This window comes from Delphinus delphis, chromosome 6 (genome assembly GCF_949987515.2).
Source record: "Delphinus delphis chromosome 6, mDelDel1.2, whole genome shotgun sequence".
Lineage (NCBI taxonomy): Eukaryota > Metazoa > Chordata > Mammalia > Artiodactyla > Delphinidae > Delphinus > Delphinus delphis.
The window spans coordinates 106609756-106628988 of NC_082688.1; the positions used below are offsets into that span (position 1 = coordinate 106609756).

At 50.3% G+C, this 19233-nt stretch overlaps 1 protein-coding gene across 1 annotated transcript in view; it reads right to left on the reverse strand.

The window, feature by feature from the left end:
- Positions 1-6433: 6433 nt before the first annotated feature.
- Positions 6434-19233, reverse strand: part of XKR6 (XK related 6) — a 270536-nt gene continuing 257736 nt past the window's right edge. The window contains exon 3 of the mRNA XM_060015262.1: positions 6434-7398. Within this exon, the coding sequence (XP_059871245.1) occupies positions 6434-7398 (965 nt within the window). The remainder of the gene's footprint in view (positions 7399-19233) is intronic.

Below are 19233 nucleotides of genomic sequence, written 5' to 3' on the forward strand. Positions count from 1 at the left end.
ATGGAGAAACCAAGGCACCGAGAGGTGAAGTGAGTTATCCACGATCACAGTGGGGACCCTGAATCAGCCTGTGATATTTCCTGATCTTTCTGGGTCTAAAGATGAGCTTCTAGGAGGTCTACAGCTGACACAAATCTCCCAGCCCCACTCTAGCCCGAGGACCCCTGAGCTATGGTGAGGATGGAGAAATCGACCAAGGGAGTTCATCTACTAGGTGACCATTTGACCCACCATGTCAAATGGCCAAAGGCCGTTTCTAGAGAGATGTTTGCTGGGTGACCATTTGGCACTATATCCAAAGGAAATTATTCCTTTGTTCTCCTTGGTCTGAGGATGTATTTTAGGAGTAGACCCTCCTGGACGAGCATGAGTGAGCTGACTGACTTCAGTTTCCCGTGTGGAGTCTTGCGATTCGTGTTAGGGGTTGGCAAGGGCAGGCAGCTCCCATTGGGGCGTGCGTACTGTTCTGCATGGGATGGGGCACACCAGGGCAGGAGCCCCTGAGGTCCTGCCTGCTCATTTCCCATTTGGTCTATTCTTAGCCCTTGACACAAAGTGTTGGCTGTGTGCAGGGGGAACTCCCACGGCGTCCGTCTGCTGCCCTCAGGAGCTGCCATGAATAGGACTCCCAACCTTTGGCTCCAACACATACCAGCCTTGTCCTGCCAGCCACTACGCGGAAAGGTACAGAGGATAAGAAGGCACAGCTCCTTCCCAGGAGGAGGGGAAGAAGCAGATGGTGCCCGGGAGAGTCAAGTAAGGCAGACAGAAAGAGGCAGGCAGAGGAATAAAGCTGCAGGTAGATCAAGGCAGTGCCTTTGTCTTTTGATATTTGGCCAATAGCATAAGATGCAGTGTTTCAAGCAAGAAATGAAACCTTTAAAATAGCTCAGGATAGGTGAGAAAGAGGCTTAGGTTGCCACTGCAGGAAATGAGACTAAGCATCATCTTTTTCCCCCAGGGAGATGCTTCGAAAAAAATCTCTGAGAAGGCAGGATGGCCTTTTCACAGGCTTTGCAACTGGGACAGGGAAGCACTGATTTCAGATCCTCTGGGACAGTCCTCTTACGAGCTTACGGTTTTGTAGCCTGCGATAGGCTGACCACTGCAATTTCCATGTCCAGGAGGTCAAGCTGTGGATGAGAACGGAATGTGGCTTATCTGGATGGAATGCTTGTTTCTGTGCCGTGTGTGTGACTGTAATGTTCGTACAGCAGTGGCCGGTGTTGGATGAAGGGATTTCATGCACGTCTGGGCTTTAAGAAAAGGAGCGGATGTTGACTTAGATTCACTTCCTATAGGACACCTGTGTGTGCTTCACGAGGAAGGCTGCCAGACAGAATCTAGTACTCAATCAATGTCTGAGGACGAAATGAGCAGAGCTGCTACGTCTAAGGCAGATGCAGGCCCTGGGGATGAGTCTGCCCTGTGCGTCCTTCCCTTTCCCCTCATGCGGAGGCTCTTCCCGGTCTCCCCTGAGCTCTTCGAGATTTCCCTGGCCATTTTCTGGTCTATACTGGGAATATCACTGGAATCAGGGGAAAGTCATTGCAATAAGCCATCTTCTCTTCCCACTCTCCAGATACAGACCCCCTTCCCCATGCCAAATCTGGTAGTGTTATTTTAATATTTTTGGTGAAGAAATAACAGATTTTAGTTTTTTGATGAGAAAATCAAATGAATGTGCACAAGGAGTGTGCCCTTCACGAAGACACCCGCCCCCCAGCTGCTGTCATCATACCTCAGAGGCCTCAAAAAGGCTCACTTTGAGTAAGAAGCCACTTTCCTTGGCAAAGACAATGCCATCGTGTGGGCCAAGCGAATGCTAGGGAACCGACCCCTCCTCCCCATCTGAGAGCCAGCAGCGGGAGGGTGTGGAAGCTGTGTGTAGAAGACGCCCCAGCCCCCTTCAGTTTAGGGCCTGACACCCTTTCCTCCAGCCCAAAGGCTCTGAGCGGGCGCACTATTGTTCTCCTCTTCCCTCTGTTCCTAGGTAACGGAGAAACAAAATTTTGCTACGGTCTGGGGCCATTAGGGCCTGGGGCTCCTTAGAGCTCTCCCAACCCCCAGGAGCAAGGAGCAGAACAGAAGGGGAAAGAGGAAGTATGCCTCCAGCAGAGGGCCTGTCAACACCGTGAGGGGAGTCTCGGTGCGTACAGTGAGGCCATGCCTGTTCAGAGGGCCTCTGGACAAGATCGGCACCGGAAACCTCTTCTTCTGCCCCTGTGACCGTATGGGAGGGGATAAAAGGAGAGGGAGAATGGGGGAAATGATGTCATTCGATGCTTTTTAAGAACCTATAGATTTTTCTTCCTGAGAATAAGGCTCCTATCGGGACAGGGTCTGATGTCTGTGGTCCACCCTCAGGACCACGGTCCAGACAGGTGTTTGTACTCTTTTAAACCACCCTGGGACTCAAAGGGGCTGTGGCTATTGAGGGGATGGGTTAGGCCTCTGGGTGTCTGGGGTGACTTTGTGCCTGGGGAGGTGGGGTTTGGGGGATCTGGGAGGGATGAAGGGGCCCCCCCGGGCCGTAAGAAAGTATTGTCTTTCTTCACTGAAGAGGGACATGCCGGCAGCATGTACCACCAACAGAGATGGAGCCTGCCCTCCACAGCACTCCCGGCCCCCTGCCTGCTGGGACAAGTCTGACCCCGCAGAACAAGGGGAACCTTCTGGAGAAAGAGTGGAGGAATGTGTTGGAGAAATGAGAAACTCTGGGGGTGGGTAAGGTCATTGGGGCTCATCTGCTGAATTTAAGTCCTCTTAGCTCTGGGGTGGGATGTCACAGGCCTGTGAGAGTGAGCTCAGGGGACATCGCCTTGATGCCGTCTGAGGGGACTGAGGTTTCACGCAGGGGCCCAGAGAAGAGGCAGACCTACTGAGCAAGGGAGAAAAAGAGCTTACAGAAACGATGCTAACAAAATCAGCCTGATTTTAGAGATGCCACCATCTTTGTTCTTCATTCTTTTCTGAGAATGAAAAGAAGGGCCAGATTTTCTGTGGGGGATTGTGGGCATATCTGATGGGGATGCAATAAGGAAAGTTAGTTTCTTATTTTATTCTCTAGCTCCTGGTACAGTATGCTAATCTCCTACCAGAACTAAATATTGGAGCTTGTTAATTAGTTTTCATCAGGAATTTCTGGGCAAGAAGTTGCCCCAGAGAGTTGTTTTTTTAAACATCTTAAGCGTTCCCTTGGGGAGCAGCTGGGGCAGCATGAGCTGGTGCCTCAACGCCCTTAAGGGTTTGTCAGGGGTCAGGCAAATGCTGATTAACATGGGATTCCTGGGGTGGGCTGAGGCCACCACCTCTCAGGCGGTAAGAGGACAGATGAAAACTTTAAGTTTCCCTCCTCCCTCCCACCCTCCCATGTTCTTTACTTCTTTCTTGACTTTTGTTCCTTTTCCTGTCTCTTTGCAGAACTGGACTTCCCTGCTGCTGCTCATAGACACGTATATTCATCCTTAGGAAAGGCTGTGGCACGATGAAGGGAGTGGGGAATAGCATGTCAGGGGAGCAGGGCACCCTCCTGCCTGAGTCCTGTGGAGCCCAGTCCAATGCAGGTGGAAAGAAAGGCTTCCTGAAACATCCTGTGGTCTTCAACTCTGTTCCCAGTGGCTAAGGCTCCAGAGAGCCCTCCCTGAGTCACCCCGACTTTTGGCGCTCCAGGTCAACGGACGTCAGCAGTTTTCTCGGTTGCGTGTAAACACACGCACGCGCGCGTGCACACTGAATGTGTATTAGTAAAACAGAGGTGGCAAATTAAAGTCCGTGACTGCGTCGAAATGAAAAAGAGAAAGGAACTAAATCTAAGAACAAACAAGTCTGAGTGGCCGAGGTCCCAGAGGGATGCACAGGATGGACAGCATCAAGCCCCACTCAAATGGCCTCACCTTCTCCAGCCTCTGCAGAGTAAGCCATGAGCTAATAAGCCCTTGGTAGGGAAGCAGAATAAAAAGGAAAAGCACCTCTGACCAGATTGGAACTCCCAATTAATCGCCAAGGGGCCCCAGCCCTCAGAGGGGTGGGGACAGGCCAGCAGGGCTGGTCCTCAGCAGGCCTGGGTGTGCTCTGTGCCGAGTGCTTCCTGGACATGCCCTCCTGCCCTCTGCCCTCCATCCCGCTGCCAGGGAGAACCCGAGGGGACAGTCACGTCGGGGAGGGAGGGGGCAGGACGGCACTGCAAATTTAGTAATAATCAAGGAAATCAAAGGGGTCTGAACAGAGAAAGGAGAATCCAGTTTTACAACCCAACTGAAATTTAAAATTTGTGGGGTTTTCTGTTTTGCTTTGTTTGTTTTTTACAGGTTTAGATAAACAATGAAGGGAGGAAAGGAGAAACCTCTTTGAATAATATATATTTTTAAAAGAACCCCACAAACATAAAAAAAAAAATTCCTCAGTTTTTGAACTTCTCTTAAGAGTAGCTCAAAGTGAGGTCTTGCACCCTAAACAGTTATATCTGGAATTAAGAAAAAAAATCGCCGCTACACACAACAAAGACTAACAGTATTTTTACTTAAAAATATTGTGTGTATATATAGAGACTTATATATATATACCTTTTTTGTGGAGATTTTTTTTCTTTTTGTGATTTTTTTCTTTTCCTTTTTTTTTTTTTTTTTTTGTGCCCAAGTAGAGATAAGATGGGATTGAAACGATGCCCTAGAACAGAATATTCCTTACAAGAGCAATACTTTGAAAAATAACATTTAAAAAATGGTTGAACATACTCGCAACACCTCCAGAAATTCAACTTGGTACAATGAGGAAATAAATAATTGAATCAAATCTTCACCCCAATGACACGGTCTCTAAGACCCAGAGTATGCTGCTGGTGTGACTCTTGCCCTCATAAAGGGGCTCAGGGTAAAGCAACATCCCCTCCCCCTGCTCCCCACTTCCCAGCCCCTTACACTCCACCTCAGCAATACCCAGAGTCTGTCATATATTGTTTTTTCTACATTTCTGGCAAGACCTTGCAGCAGACACACACACACACAGACACACACACACACACACATATATGTGTGCTCTGGGCGCACACACACACACACACACACACACACACACACGACACACACAGAATTTCCCACTCAACCCAGATGCACCGAGTGAGCTGAAGAACTTTCAGCCAACCACAATGGTGAAAGACAGAAGCACCAAACAGTCTTTGAAATGGGTCAGTTATTACAATTGAACTTATTTTTTATGTTCTAATTTTCCTCTTTGTGTTACTATTTTTAAAAAGCACAAACGAAAAATGAAGAATTCTTTCCAGATCAATTTAAGGCTTCCCACCAAATGGAAACAGAAGAGGCCTTACACAATATCACATGGGATAAATGTATACCTTTCACGGCCTTAAAATGACAGAACAAATCATTTTTGCCAGTCACTGATTAAGTATTGTGCCTTTAAATTGATGTCATTCTTTTTGCTACTATGCTGAGTTTTATTATTACTGATTCTCTTTGATTACATATATGGAAATCTCCTTTAATTTGCTTTAGAATTTCCTTTTCTTAGCGAATTATTAGGGTGGTTTTTGTTTTGTTCTGTTTTGCTTTTTCACCAGGAAACAAATGCGATTCTTAATAGGTGAATGCTAAAATGGCACCTAATCAGCCTTCAAGGAGCTTTTCCAACCATCTGAATTTCAAATGGCCCTTTGGCTCCGAGAAGGGGCTGAGAAGTTGGGGGCAGGGACGGGAGAAGGGGGAGAGAAACCAAAAAGAGGGAGGGGTTTCTATGCTTTTGCTTTTGGTCAATTTGTTTTCTTCAATACAAATCATCAGATAGGAAGAATGATTGCTTTGTGTTTTATTGGTTGGTTGGTTTTTGTTTCGTTTCTAGATTGGTTTCATTTGATTGTTTAATTTTCCCTCTCCCAGTGCAAAAATCACCAGAGAGTTTTGCATGAGAAAACGTGACAGTACTTAATGAAACTCAGCACCTAAGGGCATAAGGCAGTTGAAGGTTTTGTTTGTTTGTTTGTTTGTGTTTGTTTTGTTTTGTTCTTTCAATCAGCACCAATCCCGTAAATGACCTACACTTGGTGTAAAGGTATAAAACTTTGTTTTTCTTTTGGAGTGGAGACAACTCCTTCTTCTCCACCGTATGAACCATAGTGTGGGATTTTTTTTTCAATACTGTTACTTATGTGTAAAAAACAAAAGAAAGGTTTTCTTTTTGTTTTTACTTACAAAACATAGAGAATATCTTTGTATACATACAGCGACTGGAAAGAAAGCTTATCTGAAGGGGTTGTGACTTATTTTCTTTTTGTTTTTTGTAGCATTGGTGGTGGTGGTGGTAGTGGTGGTGGTAGTTCTGTGTATTGAAGGAAGGGAGGAGTTATATTTCTTGCAAGCGGCGTTTACCGCAAACCAAACTTAAGGTCCCCTTCTCAACTTGGGTCAAGATGCTCTTAGAGTGAAGACTCATACTGTAGCAACTCGTAAAGGAGCGGTCCATCTCGATACCGAATGCCTACCGCGGCGGGGGTGACATACTGCAGAATGTTAATAGTCCTTCTCAATCTCCTGTCTACAAAATGAGCATCCCAAGCTGGGTATCTCTTTCTTGGCATGTCAATCTTAATGAGGGGCCCTTCTGGGAGGTAAGGACGCCCCAACGGGGTAGCGGGCCCCATGGGTCTCACTTGGAAAACGGGCAAGCAAGTGTCAGCCGTGAGATCCTCCTGTTGTTCCGTTACGGCTCTGGTAGGCGTGACCTGGGTCCCCCGGTACCCAGGGGTCTGAGGCGCCATGGGCTCAACATCGGGGGGCAAAGGGATGCCCCAGAGCAGCTCGGCACAACAGGAGCTGGCCAAGATCTTAACTCGCGGCCCCGTGGGATGCAGCACACCATAGTATAAGAGCATCAGTGCAATCCCAGCCACAAAGCTAATAAAGACACAACACAGTGCTGGCACCGCAAAGGAGTCAGTGGTCTCCGGGTCTCTGTAAAAATACCAAAGGAACGTCAAGGCAGCATTCTCGGTCAAGACTATCGTATAATATGCAAACATTCGATATCGAGTCCGCCCTTCCTTGACGTTAAACCAGCAGAAAATGTACACGATCCCTACCACCATGTTGAAGAGGATCTCCTCCCACTTGGACATGCAGAAGTCTGTTCCGCCATGGATAATCCAGAAGGCCATGGCACACCAGTGAACCACCACGAAGATCCCGAAGTAGAGCTGGAAGATGGAAGCAAAGAGGGCAAAAGAGAGAACTCTGGATGAGATGGTGAAGAGGCGCCAGAAGAGGTGGATGAGGGCCCCTCTGTAGCTCATACTCTTCTTGTCGTCCCTGGAGTCCCGCAGCAGCTTGTGATAGGAGGCTAGCACCCAAGCCAGGGACATCAGGGAAGTCACAGAGGAGACACCTGCCGGAAAGACACAAACCCACACAGTCAAAACCGTGGACCTCAACCGCCGGGCACAGCAGGGCTGCCAGCCGAGGAGACGCCCACACACACCACGATCTAAAGGAGGAGGGAGAAAGAAACACAAAATCAGGACCCGAACTTGGAGGCCATGGCTGCCCCCTAAGCTGACAGCTTGTGAAATCTAGCTTCAGTGTCAACGACCCGGTCCAGAACTTCTGGAGACCCACGGCTCAAGAGTGAAGCTGAGGTTGGCGTGCCCTGCCAAGGGGCTGGAGAGCCAGGACCGCTGTGCTGGCTCATCACCTCTGCTGTGGGAGGGACCCCATGTGTTCTATTGTAAGAGATCATAAGCTCACGGTGGGGTCGGCGTCCTTGTCACTACCAGGCTGTGCTCTCAGAGCAGCCAGCAGACGGGATCACCGATTGTGAAGACCGAGAGCTTGCTAACGCCCCAAGTTGCACAACTGTTCTACTTTGAGAAGGCTTTGGAGTCACCCTTCCCCTTCTCGCCAGCTCGCTCAAGGCCAAGGAGCCCTTAAGGGGATCTTCTTCTATCTGGCATTTCCCCATCCACTCCCTAAGGCCACCCTGATCAAGGACCCGGGGATAGCCTGTGTTCCTCTGACTGCTTTCGCATTCACTCTTGTCTCTCGTGGTCTCCCCACGTTCCTTGTTGCCTTCTCCAATCAGCCACTGCTCAAGGTTCCCCGAGGCCTTGACTGGTGAGGCCCTGTCCTTCTCTGCTTCTGTCCTGCAATGAGCAGTGTAACTTGGGCTTTGGGGATGCCTTTCCCCTCCCTAGCCCGGTGAGCTCTCCAAGGCCTCTGCACGTCATTACCTACATGTCTCCTCAACGAGCAAGTGAATGTGTCTGATCCCAACGGACGGTAGAGCAATTTTATTTTATGACGCTGCCTATGTGATATTTGTAACTCAATCAATCTAAACACAATAAACAGTGGCTGGAGTCTCTCCAAATCCACGCATGAGCAGGCAATCATGAAGTCAGGCATCGTCATACCATCTCCTCTGGAGCAAGACCCCCTTGCCCCTCTGCTCCTTCAAGCACTATCTCCACTCAGTCCGTCTAGTGCCTCTTTTGTTTTTCTTCTCTCCCCAGATTTCAGAATTAAATGCAGCTAAATTCAGCTGGAGCCCTGAATACTACCCCATGGGCCACCATCTCCTAATCAAAGTCCCCACCTTCACCCCAGAGCACGATTCCCCTACAGCGTTCTTCCAGGCTGACATCAAAGTGACCTGGTCGTTTTCTCTCCTAAGGCCAAAGGTCAGACCCAGGAGCCTCGTTCATCAAGAGACCCATGAAGCTGGCCCAGAGCTCCAGCCTTCTGTTGGTCTTTCCCCGGCCCCTCCTCACCTCTCCACTTGACCCTCAGTGAAGGATCAAAGTCCTCTGTCGCTCCCTCCCCCCCCGCCCCATGCATTTGTCCTTCCCCACCCAGCCCACACGGCACCTCCCTTCCGACATTTCAGGGAGACGCACCGGTCTGCAGCTTGCAGAACATTAGAGTCTGATGCCAAAAACCAGTGTGCTGGCAGAGCACAGAAAAAGCCTGGAAGGTTAACTGTGACAATGAGTATGTGTTGCTTTTGCAAGAATCACAGCCAATGTGGAAAATAAACAGGGAAGAAACAATCCCAATTTCTCCATAGAAGCCAATCTTGAAAACACCTGGTGATTTTCCTCTCACTTTTCTGGAAAGTTCTGAACACAATACTTAGGTGTGTGCTGCTTTGCCCTTTGTACACACAGGGCATTTCCACCAGCCTCTGCTGAAGCCATGTGGTCTCTTGCGACCATGTCACAGTGGCTATGCTGACCTTTCAGAGCCCCCTGTGTTCGTGTTCTTTTGAGGCTGGGGCAGGGAGGGGAATGGGTTCCCTTGGGAGTCACGTGATTTAGGCTGTAGGTTTCTGGACGGCAGGGAACGTGCAGTCATCTTGATCGTCTGGCCCAGGCTTATTGCCAACACTGGAGCATCCTCGGAAAGCTTCTTTGCGGCATTACCCCTCTCCTGGTGAACCCATTTCTTGATGCTAAAAGTGATACATCTCAGAGGTGCTACCGACCCTCAGTGATCAGGGGGATCTCTACAGCAGCTGGATGGAAAGAAGGCTTGATTTTTCTGTTTCTTCTAATCAAGCAAAAGGTACTACTTCCCCTGTTTGCAGAAAAGCACAAGCTCGTGAAGTAAGAAGTTAGCTTTCGCCGAAGCGTGGTCTAATCCAGTCTAACTCTGAGTGTGCTCTTGAACAAACTTGGGGTGCAGAAGCAGGACAGCCCCTCTGCTGTCACCGTCCTGATTTCATTGTTCGGTGTGCTGTGATGGTAGCCCCATCCACGCCCAAAATGAGCAAAGAGGAATTCAAACGTCCACTGACCACACTGGTGAAGCGAAATTCAATCCTTCATCGTCAATCTATCTTCTGGGTCACCTACGCCACTTCCAGATCCATGCCTGTGGTTTCAGGGTACTGCAGAAATCACTCCCCTCTAAGCCGACGCACACACTGCCTCGGACCACGGTCAGCGCTTCTGGAAGTTCTCTCTAGGATGTGGCATGAATGTTCCGCAAACGTCGTAAGACATCACTGCTAAATTACAAGGGGGGCTCGGGAGACAGTCACGTGGAGGACCGAGAGCTGACACTTGGCCGGGGGCCTGGGGGCTGGCTGATGTCCAGCCCCCGTCTTACCTCTCTGCCTCATCTGCTCCCGACATGGTGAAGTTGTAGATCGCCAAACGTTATATCCTCTGGAGCTTCACAGACCACCCACTTCAAACCCACACATCCAACAGGAAACAGAGGCTACCCCAGAGAAACTACACACCATGATTCACTGAGCATGTATCTTATTTAGAAGAACCCTGTGATGTAGGTACTTGTTATGGGCAATGTCCCCACCTCTCCCACCCCCAAATTCTTATGTTGAAGCCCTAACCCCCAGGACCTTACTATGTGACCGCATTTGGAGATAGGGCCTTTAAAGAGGCAATTAAGGTAACATGAGATCATTAGGGTGGCCCTAATCCACCCTAATCACTATTGTCCTTATGAGAAGAGATCATTTGGGCCCACAGAGATGCCTGGGATGTGCTCACAGAGGAAAGACCACGTGAGGACACAGCAAGAAGACGGCCGTTTGCAAGTCAAGGAGAGAAGCCTCAGGAGAAATCAACCCTGCCGACACGTGATCTTGGACTTCCAGCCTCCAGAGCTGTGAGACAATAAATTTCTGTTGTTTTAGCCACCTAGTCTGTGATATTGGATACAGTGTTCCAATTCCATTTTTTTGATGAACAAGATATTTTTCAAAAATCATACTTCTATCAAGAAGTAGAATTGGAATTGAAACTCAGACTCCACGGCCTTGAAAGTAGCCACTGTACTAAATGGACCCTCCAGATTTGGTCTCAGAAGGGACTGGGCCCTCTGGGTGTAAAGGATTTGAATCTTTTGCCAAGAGTGGATGGGAGGTGTAGTACCTACAGGTATCTGAGAGAGGGCCCTGAGTATGGAGCTAAAAACCAAATCTGAATTCTCTTCCACTTTCCTCAGGAAGGTAACGTTCAAGCCACAAAGAAAGAGATGACTCCAGCAGAATTAACTGAGATCACTTTCCCTCTGTTAAGTGATTAATCTTCAAAGGCCTGCAGCGTATATTATTACAGAGGGAGGAAGTGCAGGGTTTTCCTCCTGCAGTGGCTCACTTGGAAGATTTCTGTCTGGCCCGAGGTCAACCCAAAAGTCAATGCATTATCCTGGCCAAGACCCCAAGACCACAGCAAGCGGCTGTGGAAGCAGCCTCGTGGCCCCCAGTGAAATTCCCAGACAGGCCTGGGCACATTTATGATTCCTCTCACTTACAGCTCCATCATTTTCTGCGTTGCAAAGATCAGACTGGAAATTGTAAAACACTCCACGTTCAGCTGTGACGAGTTCTGGGCAGTGACCTTCACGGCTTGCTCTCTTTTCCTGCCGCAGACCAGGAAGGGGGGATTGCAGCTGGCCCACTGGGTGAACCAAGTTCAGCCCCACCATCTGGGAGGTCACTAAGCCAGAGCCTCATGGGGGCCACCCCCTGAGAAAGGCTTGGGACAGGGGCCTTGGGGCTCTGATCACCAGACCCAGGGGCTAAGGTTTCCGGAAACAGGATGTCCACACCTTATGACCAACAGAGCAAGAACATGAGGGGCTGCAGCCTGCAGTTGGAGGCCCTTGACCAAGGAGGGCCAGTCCTCTGGGAAGTCACCGTCACCACCAATTTGGTGGTGTCCCTGCAATACCCAAGGGTCACTGCCAGTTGAACTGTTGCCAGTTGGGGAGCAAAGCAAAAAATGAGTGTGGATGTCCCACCACGTGAGAAGCAGACAGAGTGACAGGGTGTCTGGGGGAAGATCGGGACCCTAAAATCAGAGAGGGGTGGGGAGCAGATGAAGTGGAGGAACCAGGAGGAAAGGTGTGATGCCGTGGAAGGGACCAGGGCGGCAGGAGGGCCGTCATCAGGGTGAGGTAGGGAGGCTGCAGTCTGGCAAGAAGAAGCAGGGCCATGACCCGGATGGACCAGAGCAGAACGGCACTGGGGGCCAGTGAATGGGAGCCAGAAAGGGGACCTGAGGAGAAACCAAATCGCGAGACAGTCTCGCCGGGGGAACGCTGCACGTGGGTTCAAGGAGTCTCTGAGAAGCCGCAGGAGCACCTGGATTGGCCCCAAGGCTGTTTGTGAGCCTGGGCGAGTGGGGTCCACTGCTGGACTTTGTTTCCCAGAGCGGGGGCGGTGAATGCCTGGCCCTGTCACCAGCTGCCCTGTTCTCCCTTCTGCCACAAAGAGCTCCCTTCTGGTCCCACCGCTAAATCACACACTGGAAAACACTCGAGGAGGAGGGACTGGATGGGGCGCTGAGCAGAGCAGAGCAGGCGCAGAAGAGTCAGCCGTGCAGACTCCTAGCTCCCAGCTCCCTATCAGCGTGTCTCCGTGGGCAAGCGCCGCCAGCTTACAAAGAACAGCCCCCTGGACCCTGCACCCTCTGCCGTGAGATCCCACCTCTCCCGTCTCTTCTGCAACCTTCTCGAGGGTCACCTCCTTGCTCCCTTAACTCTCCCACCTCCCTTCACTCCTGACCCCCGAGTCACAACCGAGAGCTCTCGGTGAGGTTGACGACCAATTCCTAAGGGTGGCATTCAGAGGACTGGGTCCATGCATCTCCCCCTGACTCTGACATCTGTCATTTGGATTTACTCTGCCTTTCACACTTGACCATTAGCTAGTCCCCAGTTATGGCATCCTTTCCCTGCTGGGCTGTTATCCTCGTTTTACAGGTGAGGAGACTGAATCTGAATTTAAGAGATGTGGATGTGGCCACACTCCCGTTGTGACTCACCTGATTTATATGGCATTGTACCCCCATGGGCGGGTCCCCCAGAGATTCCCCAAACCAAGAAACAGGCTCAAGTTGCTATTTGTCTATCCACACGTCAAGGTCAACATCTGCCTCTCTCAGCCCTCACCTCCTCCCTCCTTTTACCACTGAAGCTAAGGTTTGGGGGAACTCCACCACCTGCTTGTCTAACTTCCACTGTCTATTTTCTCCAGATTGAGCTCCTATTAGACGGGCAATTCTTCTCTTTCCACCAATCAAACTTCACCCATCTTCCTACATTTTAAAAAAGCCCAGTCTGTGCTTAGAAATGCTCTCAGAAAAAAAGATAAGGCAGCTGTGGGCACAGCTCTCTAAGCATCACTGCCTGTCTCCTGTACTAACCTCCACCCAGGAGACACAGCAAGGGAGTGATGATACAAAGGTACTTTCCTACCCGGGCCACCAGGGAAAGGAAACCAGCCTCAAGGATGCCATCTGTGAACCAGGCTCAGAGACGTCAAGTAACTTGGCCAAGGTTACACAGGAGTAAGCAAGAGTGCGACCACCGACCCCTGGGATTATCTCACTCCTCACTCACGGTCTGTGTGCTGCGGCCAGTCATCCTGGCTTCCGAGATCCAGTTGTCAAATTGGCAGGAATTTTGTGGGCTGGCTGATGTCATGTGAGAGGCCTGAAATAGGTGTGGTGGGAATATTTACACCACAGAAATTGGCAAATGCTACAGATTAGGGTTCCTTCCAACCCTGCTAAGAACTGGTTGTTAAGCATTTACCAGCACACCCCTTAAACTTGCTGAACATTGTTGCCGATTAGAGGAGCCTCATAATGTTCTCCTCCACATTCCTACTCCACACTTCTACGCAAATCAGACGCACTGCCTGGCGATCAGTCAGAATTATATTCTGTGAGTGTGATGTGGCAGCAACAAAGAAATCAATCTCTTTTTTCAACTTACACTGAAAATACATCCACAGTAAATAATTTAAGGTCTAACAGTTTTCTTTGAGCTGTAGACTTTTGCAAGCACTGACATATTCATTTTAGTCCCATTTGGAGAGAGTGTGATCCCCACGTGAGGTTACCACATGGGGTCACCTTAAGACACTCCTGACATTTCCAGACTGACCTTTAGGAAGGGTCATAATAAAAGATGGCATCCATCCCTGTGGATGTAACCCTCAGGACAGACACACCGGTGGCTGAGGCAACCTGAAAAAAACCAAGGCCAGTCAGGGTGGCATGGTGTAAACATAGGAAGGAAGGGAGGACTGGAATAATTCAGGAGAGCTGACATCTGAGGAATTATACCTTCACATGCTCCTTAACGTCAGGGAGATGGTCCACGGGGGACAGAATTCAAATCAGGCCACCACAGCAGTAGTCTCCGTTACAGAGCATGTCTTACCGTGGTTTCTGTGACAAATCTCTTCATTGACTCTGAATTCAGGCTCATTATGTCACCTGCTAATCTCTAATAAGTTTCCATAACAATAAAAGCCCCTCTACTGAACAGCTACCTTGGCCCAGACTCTATGCCGTGACACCCATTAACCGGATCATTCTTCCCTATAAACGTATCTGAGGCTGATTTTAAGATGCAGAAATGAAGGCTCACGGTCTAAGCCGCTTTTCCAGATCAAGTAGTTAAGAAATCACAGAACCGGGATTTGAACACAGGCTACCTAACTGCAAAACTCAGATTCTCTTTTGAATCACTGGAAGGGCATGTCTTCCCATCCCCATTCATAAGTGAAGGAATTAGCATTCAGGTTTATACATCAATTTCTTATCAATTTGGTAATCGAGCCCCTCTGATCATCTCTGAGAGCACCGGTGGCCAATCTGTAGGCCTGCCAAGCCGAGGACCCCCCCTGGAGGCCCCTCCCTGAGCCTGCCAGTAAGTGCAGAGGTGGTGACGCCTCTTTTTCATCTCTCTTGCCCAGATTGTTGGGAGGACCTCCTAGTGGGTTTCCCTGCATCCGCCCTCGTCCTGACAGGCCACTCGCAATTCCACCAAAGTGACTAAGCTGACGTACGTCTCTCCTCGTGGCCTCCCAGGCATGGCGGCCTGTCAACGGTGCCTGACTTTCAACCTTTTCCCAGGGAGGCTATGCCTTCCTGCCCTGCTGAACTCAGCTGTGCCCGTGACCTGTCCCAGCCACTGGCACATGAGCAGAAGCATGTGTGTGTCACATCCAGGAGGAAGGGCATGCTCCCTCACCCCCGCCGCAGTGACCTGTGATAGACGCGCAACAGCAAGAAATGAACCGAAGTTGTTTCAAGCCAGGGCAATGGTTCTGGCCTCTAAACCCGGCACGGCCAGCCTCTCCTGCTGACACACCGCTTCGCTCAGGGTTAATGCCGTGGTCCTTATACGGCCTGTAGGGCCCCTCGCGACACTGCCTGGAGTTACAAGTGTATACCATGGAGTCCCCACCCACGCCCTTCACCACCTGCCTTCTCCGATGGCCTCAAACCTAAGTCCCTCTCAGGGCACCAGACCTTCATCCTGGGCCCTACATGAGACGGCCCCTTCCTGCTCCAGGGTCGCCTCACGCCAGCCCCTCGCTCCCCCTCTGTCCCACGTGATCCAGGCACAGTCCCGCCTCAGGGCATGTGCGCTGGCTCTGTCCTCCACCTTGGGGGCCCTTCCCCATGTCCCCAAGTGTCACCTCACTAAGGCCTTTACCAGAGCTCGGCCTCTCAGCCAGGCCATCGCTGGCCAGCACACTGAAAACTGCAACTCCCCAATGCCTCCCCCACCTTCCAGGTTTCATTTCCCACCTTAGCATCTCCCACCACCTCCATACACTTTCTCTCTTACTCATTCCCCTTTTCCTTAAGTTCGTAGGTACCGTGATGCATGTGAGCCCCCAAGGGCAGTGCAGCAATTGGTCAGGTCCTTCTGAAACTATGTGCAAAACCGTGGGGGTATTTTTCTCACGAGACCGTCCACAGCTGTCCTCTGATTCTCAAAGGGGCCCATAGGGAAAGGGGTCTGTGACCCACCAGCCATCTCCCCTCACGCCATTTTCCCCCGGGGAAAGGGGAATTCCCCGGGAGCCTTCATTTATGCCTGTGTCCTTTAGAAGAAAACCTTGAGGGTAGAAGACGGAGATGAAGAGGAATAACATTCAATGAATGTTCCCAATGCATCAGGCATTATGCCAGATACTCGGCCTAAGTTATTTCGTTTCATCCTCACAATAATCCCCTGAAGTGTCTACTGGTGTCCCACTTTATAGGAGAGGAGACCAAGGCGCAGAGAGGTAAAAGGATCTGTCTAGTTACTGCACGAAGCATGTCCTTTTATTCTGATGGTTTGCCTTGTGGGGTCTTGTGGATCCTGGAGGGACCGCCCCTCCCAGGTTTAGCAAATTCCTCAAAATAGCAAACCACAAGTGCTTTTCATACGCAAACCAACCAGTCCGGAACGCACACCTCCTCTGTTGGGCTCTGACACTCTGGGCCACTATCCCCCTGTCCTAATCACCCCAGGGCCAGGTACCAGACAACTAGGGACAGCGCTGTGCCCCAGAGCCTCCTGAAATTATTCAGACTAGCCTATGCTAAGCCTGCTTCCCCTGCCTCACTCATTCCTTCCCTGGGAAACCACAATAAAGGCTCTTGCCCACATTTTCCCCTCACTCCCTCTGCCTGCTGATGGACACTGGTGCTTCCCCAGGTGGCCCCCCACCCCATGGTGTGGCATGCCCTGTCCCCTTGGGATCTCTGAGTAACAAGCGATCTTTTCAATGGCAGTTGTCTCCTGATCTGTTGCCCTTGAGACGCCTAAATAACAACAAAACCTGTCTTTTAAACAGTTACAACATTAGCAAACTGTTGGAGAGGGAGCTTCAAACCCAGTATCTCCAGCTCCAAAGTCCCCCATGGCCTGGGGTTACAAGGCTAAAAAGCCTCCAGGAATTCCCTTGTCCCATGGGCTCAAATCCAAGCCCCGACTCATGGTGCCCAAGACCGCTGCGTCTGGGCCCTGCTCCCAGGCCCGTGGTCAGGACCTGGTGATATTAACGTACTCACAGAGGCAGGAGAGCACCGTGGTTCTGAGTGTGTGCTCTGGAACCAGGATAGATTCTGCCACCCTGCTGTCAAGTGTCACCTTCCCCGCTATATCAGTGTCCTATGGCTGCTGTAACGAATTATCGCCAACTTAGTGGCTTGAAACAGCACAGATTTATTAGCTGACAGTTCGGAAGTCAGAGTCTGAAATGGGGTTCATTGGTCCCAATCCAAGGTGTCAGAGGTTTGGGCTCACTCTGTAGAGGCTCCAGGAGAAAATCTGCTTCCCTGCCTTTTGCAGCACCCACAGCTGCATTCCCTGCATCCCCTGGCTCACGGCCCCTCCCCTCCTCTTCAAAGCCAGCAAGGTGGCATCTTCAACTCTTCCATTTGTCACATCGCCTTCTGTCCCTCTGATCCTCTGTCTCCTTCTTATAAGGACCCCTCTGATTATATCAGATACAACTGGATAACCCAGAATAAGCTCCCATCTCAAAATCCTTAAGTCAATCACACCTGCATAGTCCCTTTTGCATAAAGTGCCACGTATAGGCTCAGGGGATTAGGAAGTAGACATCCTGAGGGGCCATGTTCAGCTGACACCACCCACAGTCACCCATTTAATAGCAGGGCAAAGGTCCTCAATGGGAATGTTACGTTCCCCCATCGCCCCCCACCCCCAGGACATCTGGCAGACTTTCTTGGTTGTCACAGCTCGGGGTGAGGGCGCTGTGGGCATCTAGTGGGTAGGAACCAGGGATATTGCTAAATATTCTGCAGAGCACAGGACAGCTCCCCAATACACAAGCAAAGAATGATTTGGCCCCAGATATACTAGTGCTGAGAATGAGAAACCCTGTGACGGGGTTCCTATTCCTATTTCCTCAATGTTCTCAAGTTACAAACAAACTGTGAACCTGCATGTGTCAAGCAGCTGGAGATTCAGGCTTTCTAGAGTTCCTCCTGAGAACTGCTCAATATCCTGAAAGAGGCCCCTGGGGCGCAGACCAGTGACCTTGGGAGAGGTCATGAGAACAGCATCTCTGCGATCGGATACCTAGACAAGGAGTCTCTTCTGAGCGGCTGACCACGAGCTGACGGTCACTCTGGGAACATGGGGGAAGGCAACAGCCCCCCTCTCAAGGAGCTTCAAGGTCAAACACTGGTATTTAAAGGACCGGGCAGGAGGAAAGCTAAATCCAGCCCTCTGATTCGGTTGCCTCTTCTTTCTAAGATGCTGTCAGAGCTATTGAAATACCATCTTCACAGCCAACTAGGTAAAGGCAAACTTTAGAGAGTCTAGAACAAATGTCAGCCACTCAGCTGGTCTGGCACAAGCCTCGCAGACGCCTGGATCCTGGTGGGCCTGAAGCACACTGTGAAGAACTCCGTCTGCTATCCCTGGAAAGTTCCAGCAAATCCACCCTCACTGAGGAGCAAACAGCCAACCAGTCTCAATGCCCTGATGCTCCCAGACGGACTGCATTTTAACAGAGGCCGTGCGATGCCCTGGAAAGCATGGGCTTTGGTACAAGCAGACTGGGCCTTAGTTTATTGTTCGTGACCCATGCGTAAAAACATGGATTTGGAATATTCAATGTATATTTGATATATGTACATCTTTGATGTACTCACATACTATACTATATATTTATATATCTATATATAGTGTATATATATATAGAGAGAGACAGAGACAGAGAATGTGTATAGTACAATGTACATACGTGGTGAATATATAGGGTGTACATATACAGTATCCTATGGCAATAAAGGTGTGCCTACATGTCCTATTCCCCCGTACACACGTATATAGACTCAATTATATTTGAAATGGTATTATTCATGTGTTACTCGTTATTGCCTGTCTCCACTAAGATGTAGGCCCCCGAAGGGCAGAGACCCGCCTGCCTGGCTCACCTCTGTTCCCCCAGAGGCTAGCACAGGGCCAGGCGTGCTCAGTGCAGATGTGTTTCAGGGAGCCTGTGTGATGTATTATCGTTGACGGTCAGACTTACCTATAACATTTTTTTTGTGTGTGGTACGCGGGCCTCTCACTGCTGTGGCCTCTCCTGTTGTGGAGCACAGGCTCCGGACGCTCAGGCTCAGCGGCCATGGCTCACGGGCCCAGCCGCTCCGCGGCATGTGGGATCTTCCCAGACCGGGGCACGAACCCGCATCTCCTGCATCGGCAGGCGGACTCTCAGCCACTGCGCCGCCAGGGAAGCCCATACCTATACTATTTTGACAAAGGCCTAACCTAACTGATTTTCTCATGCAATCATGCCCTCCCAAGAGAGAAGTAGGCCTGCAGCCGGGGGCAAGAGCATCTCCAGCTCAATCTCCCCTTGCAGGGTCCTGGGATTCCAGGTTTGTAAGTGGGGGGAGATGAGGGTCCTGCTGGGATT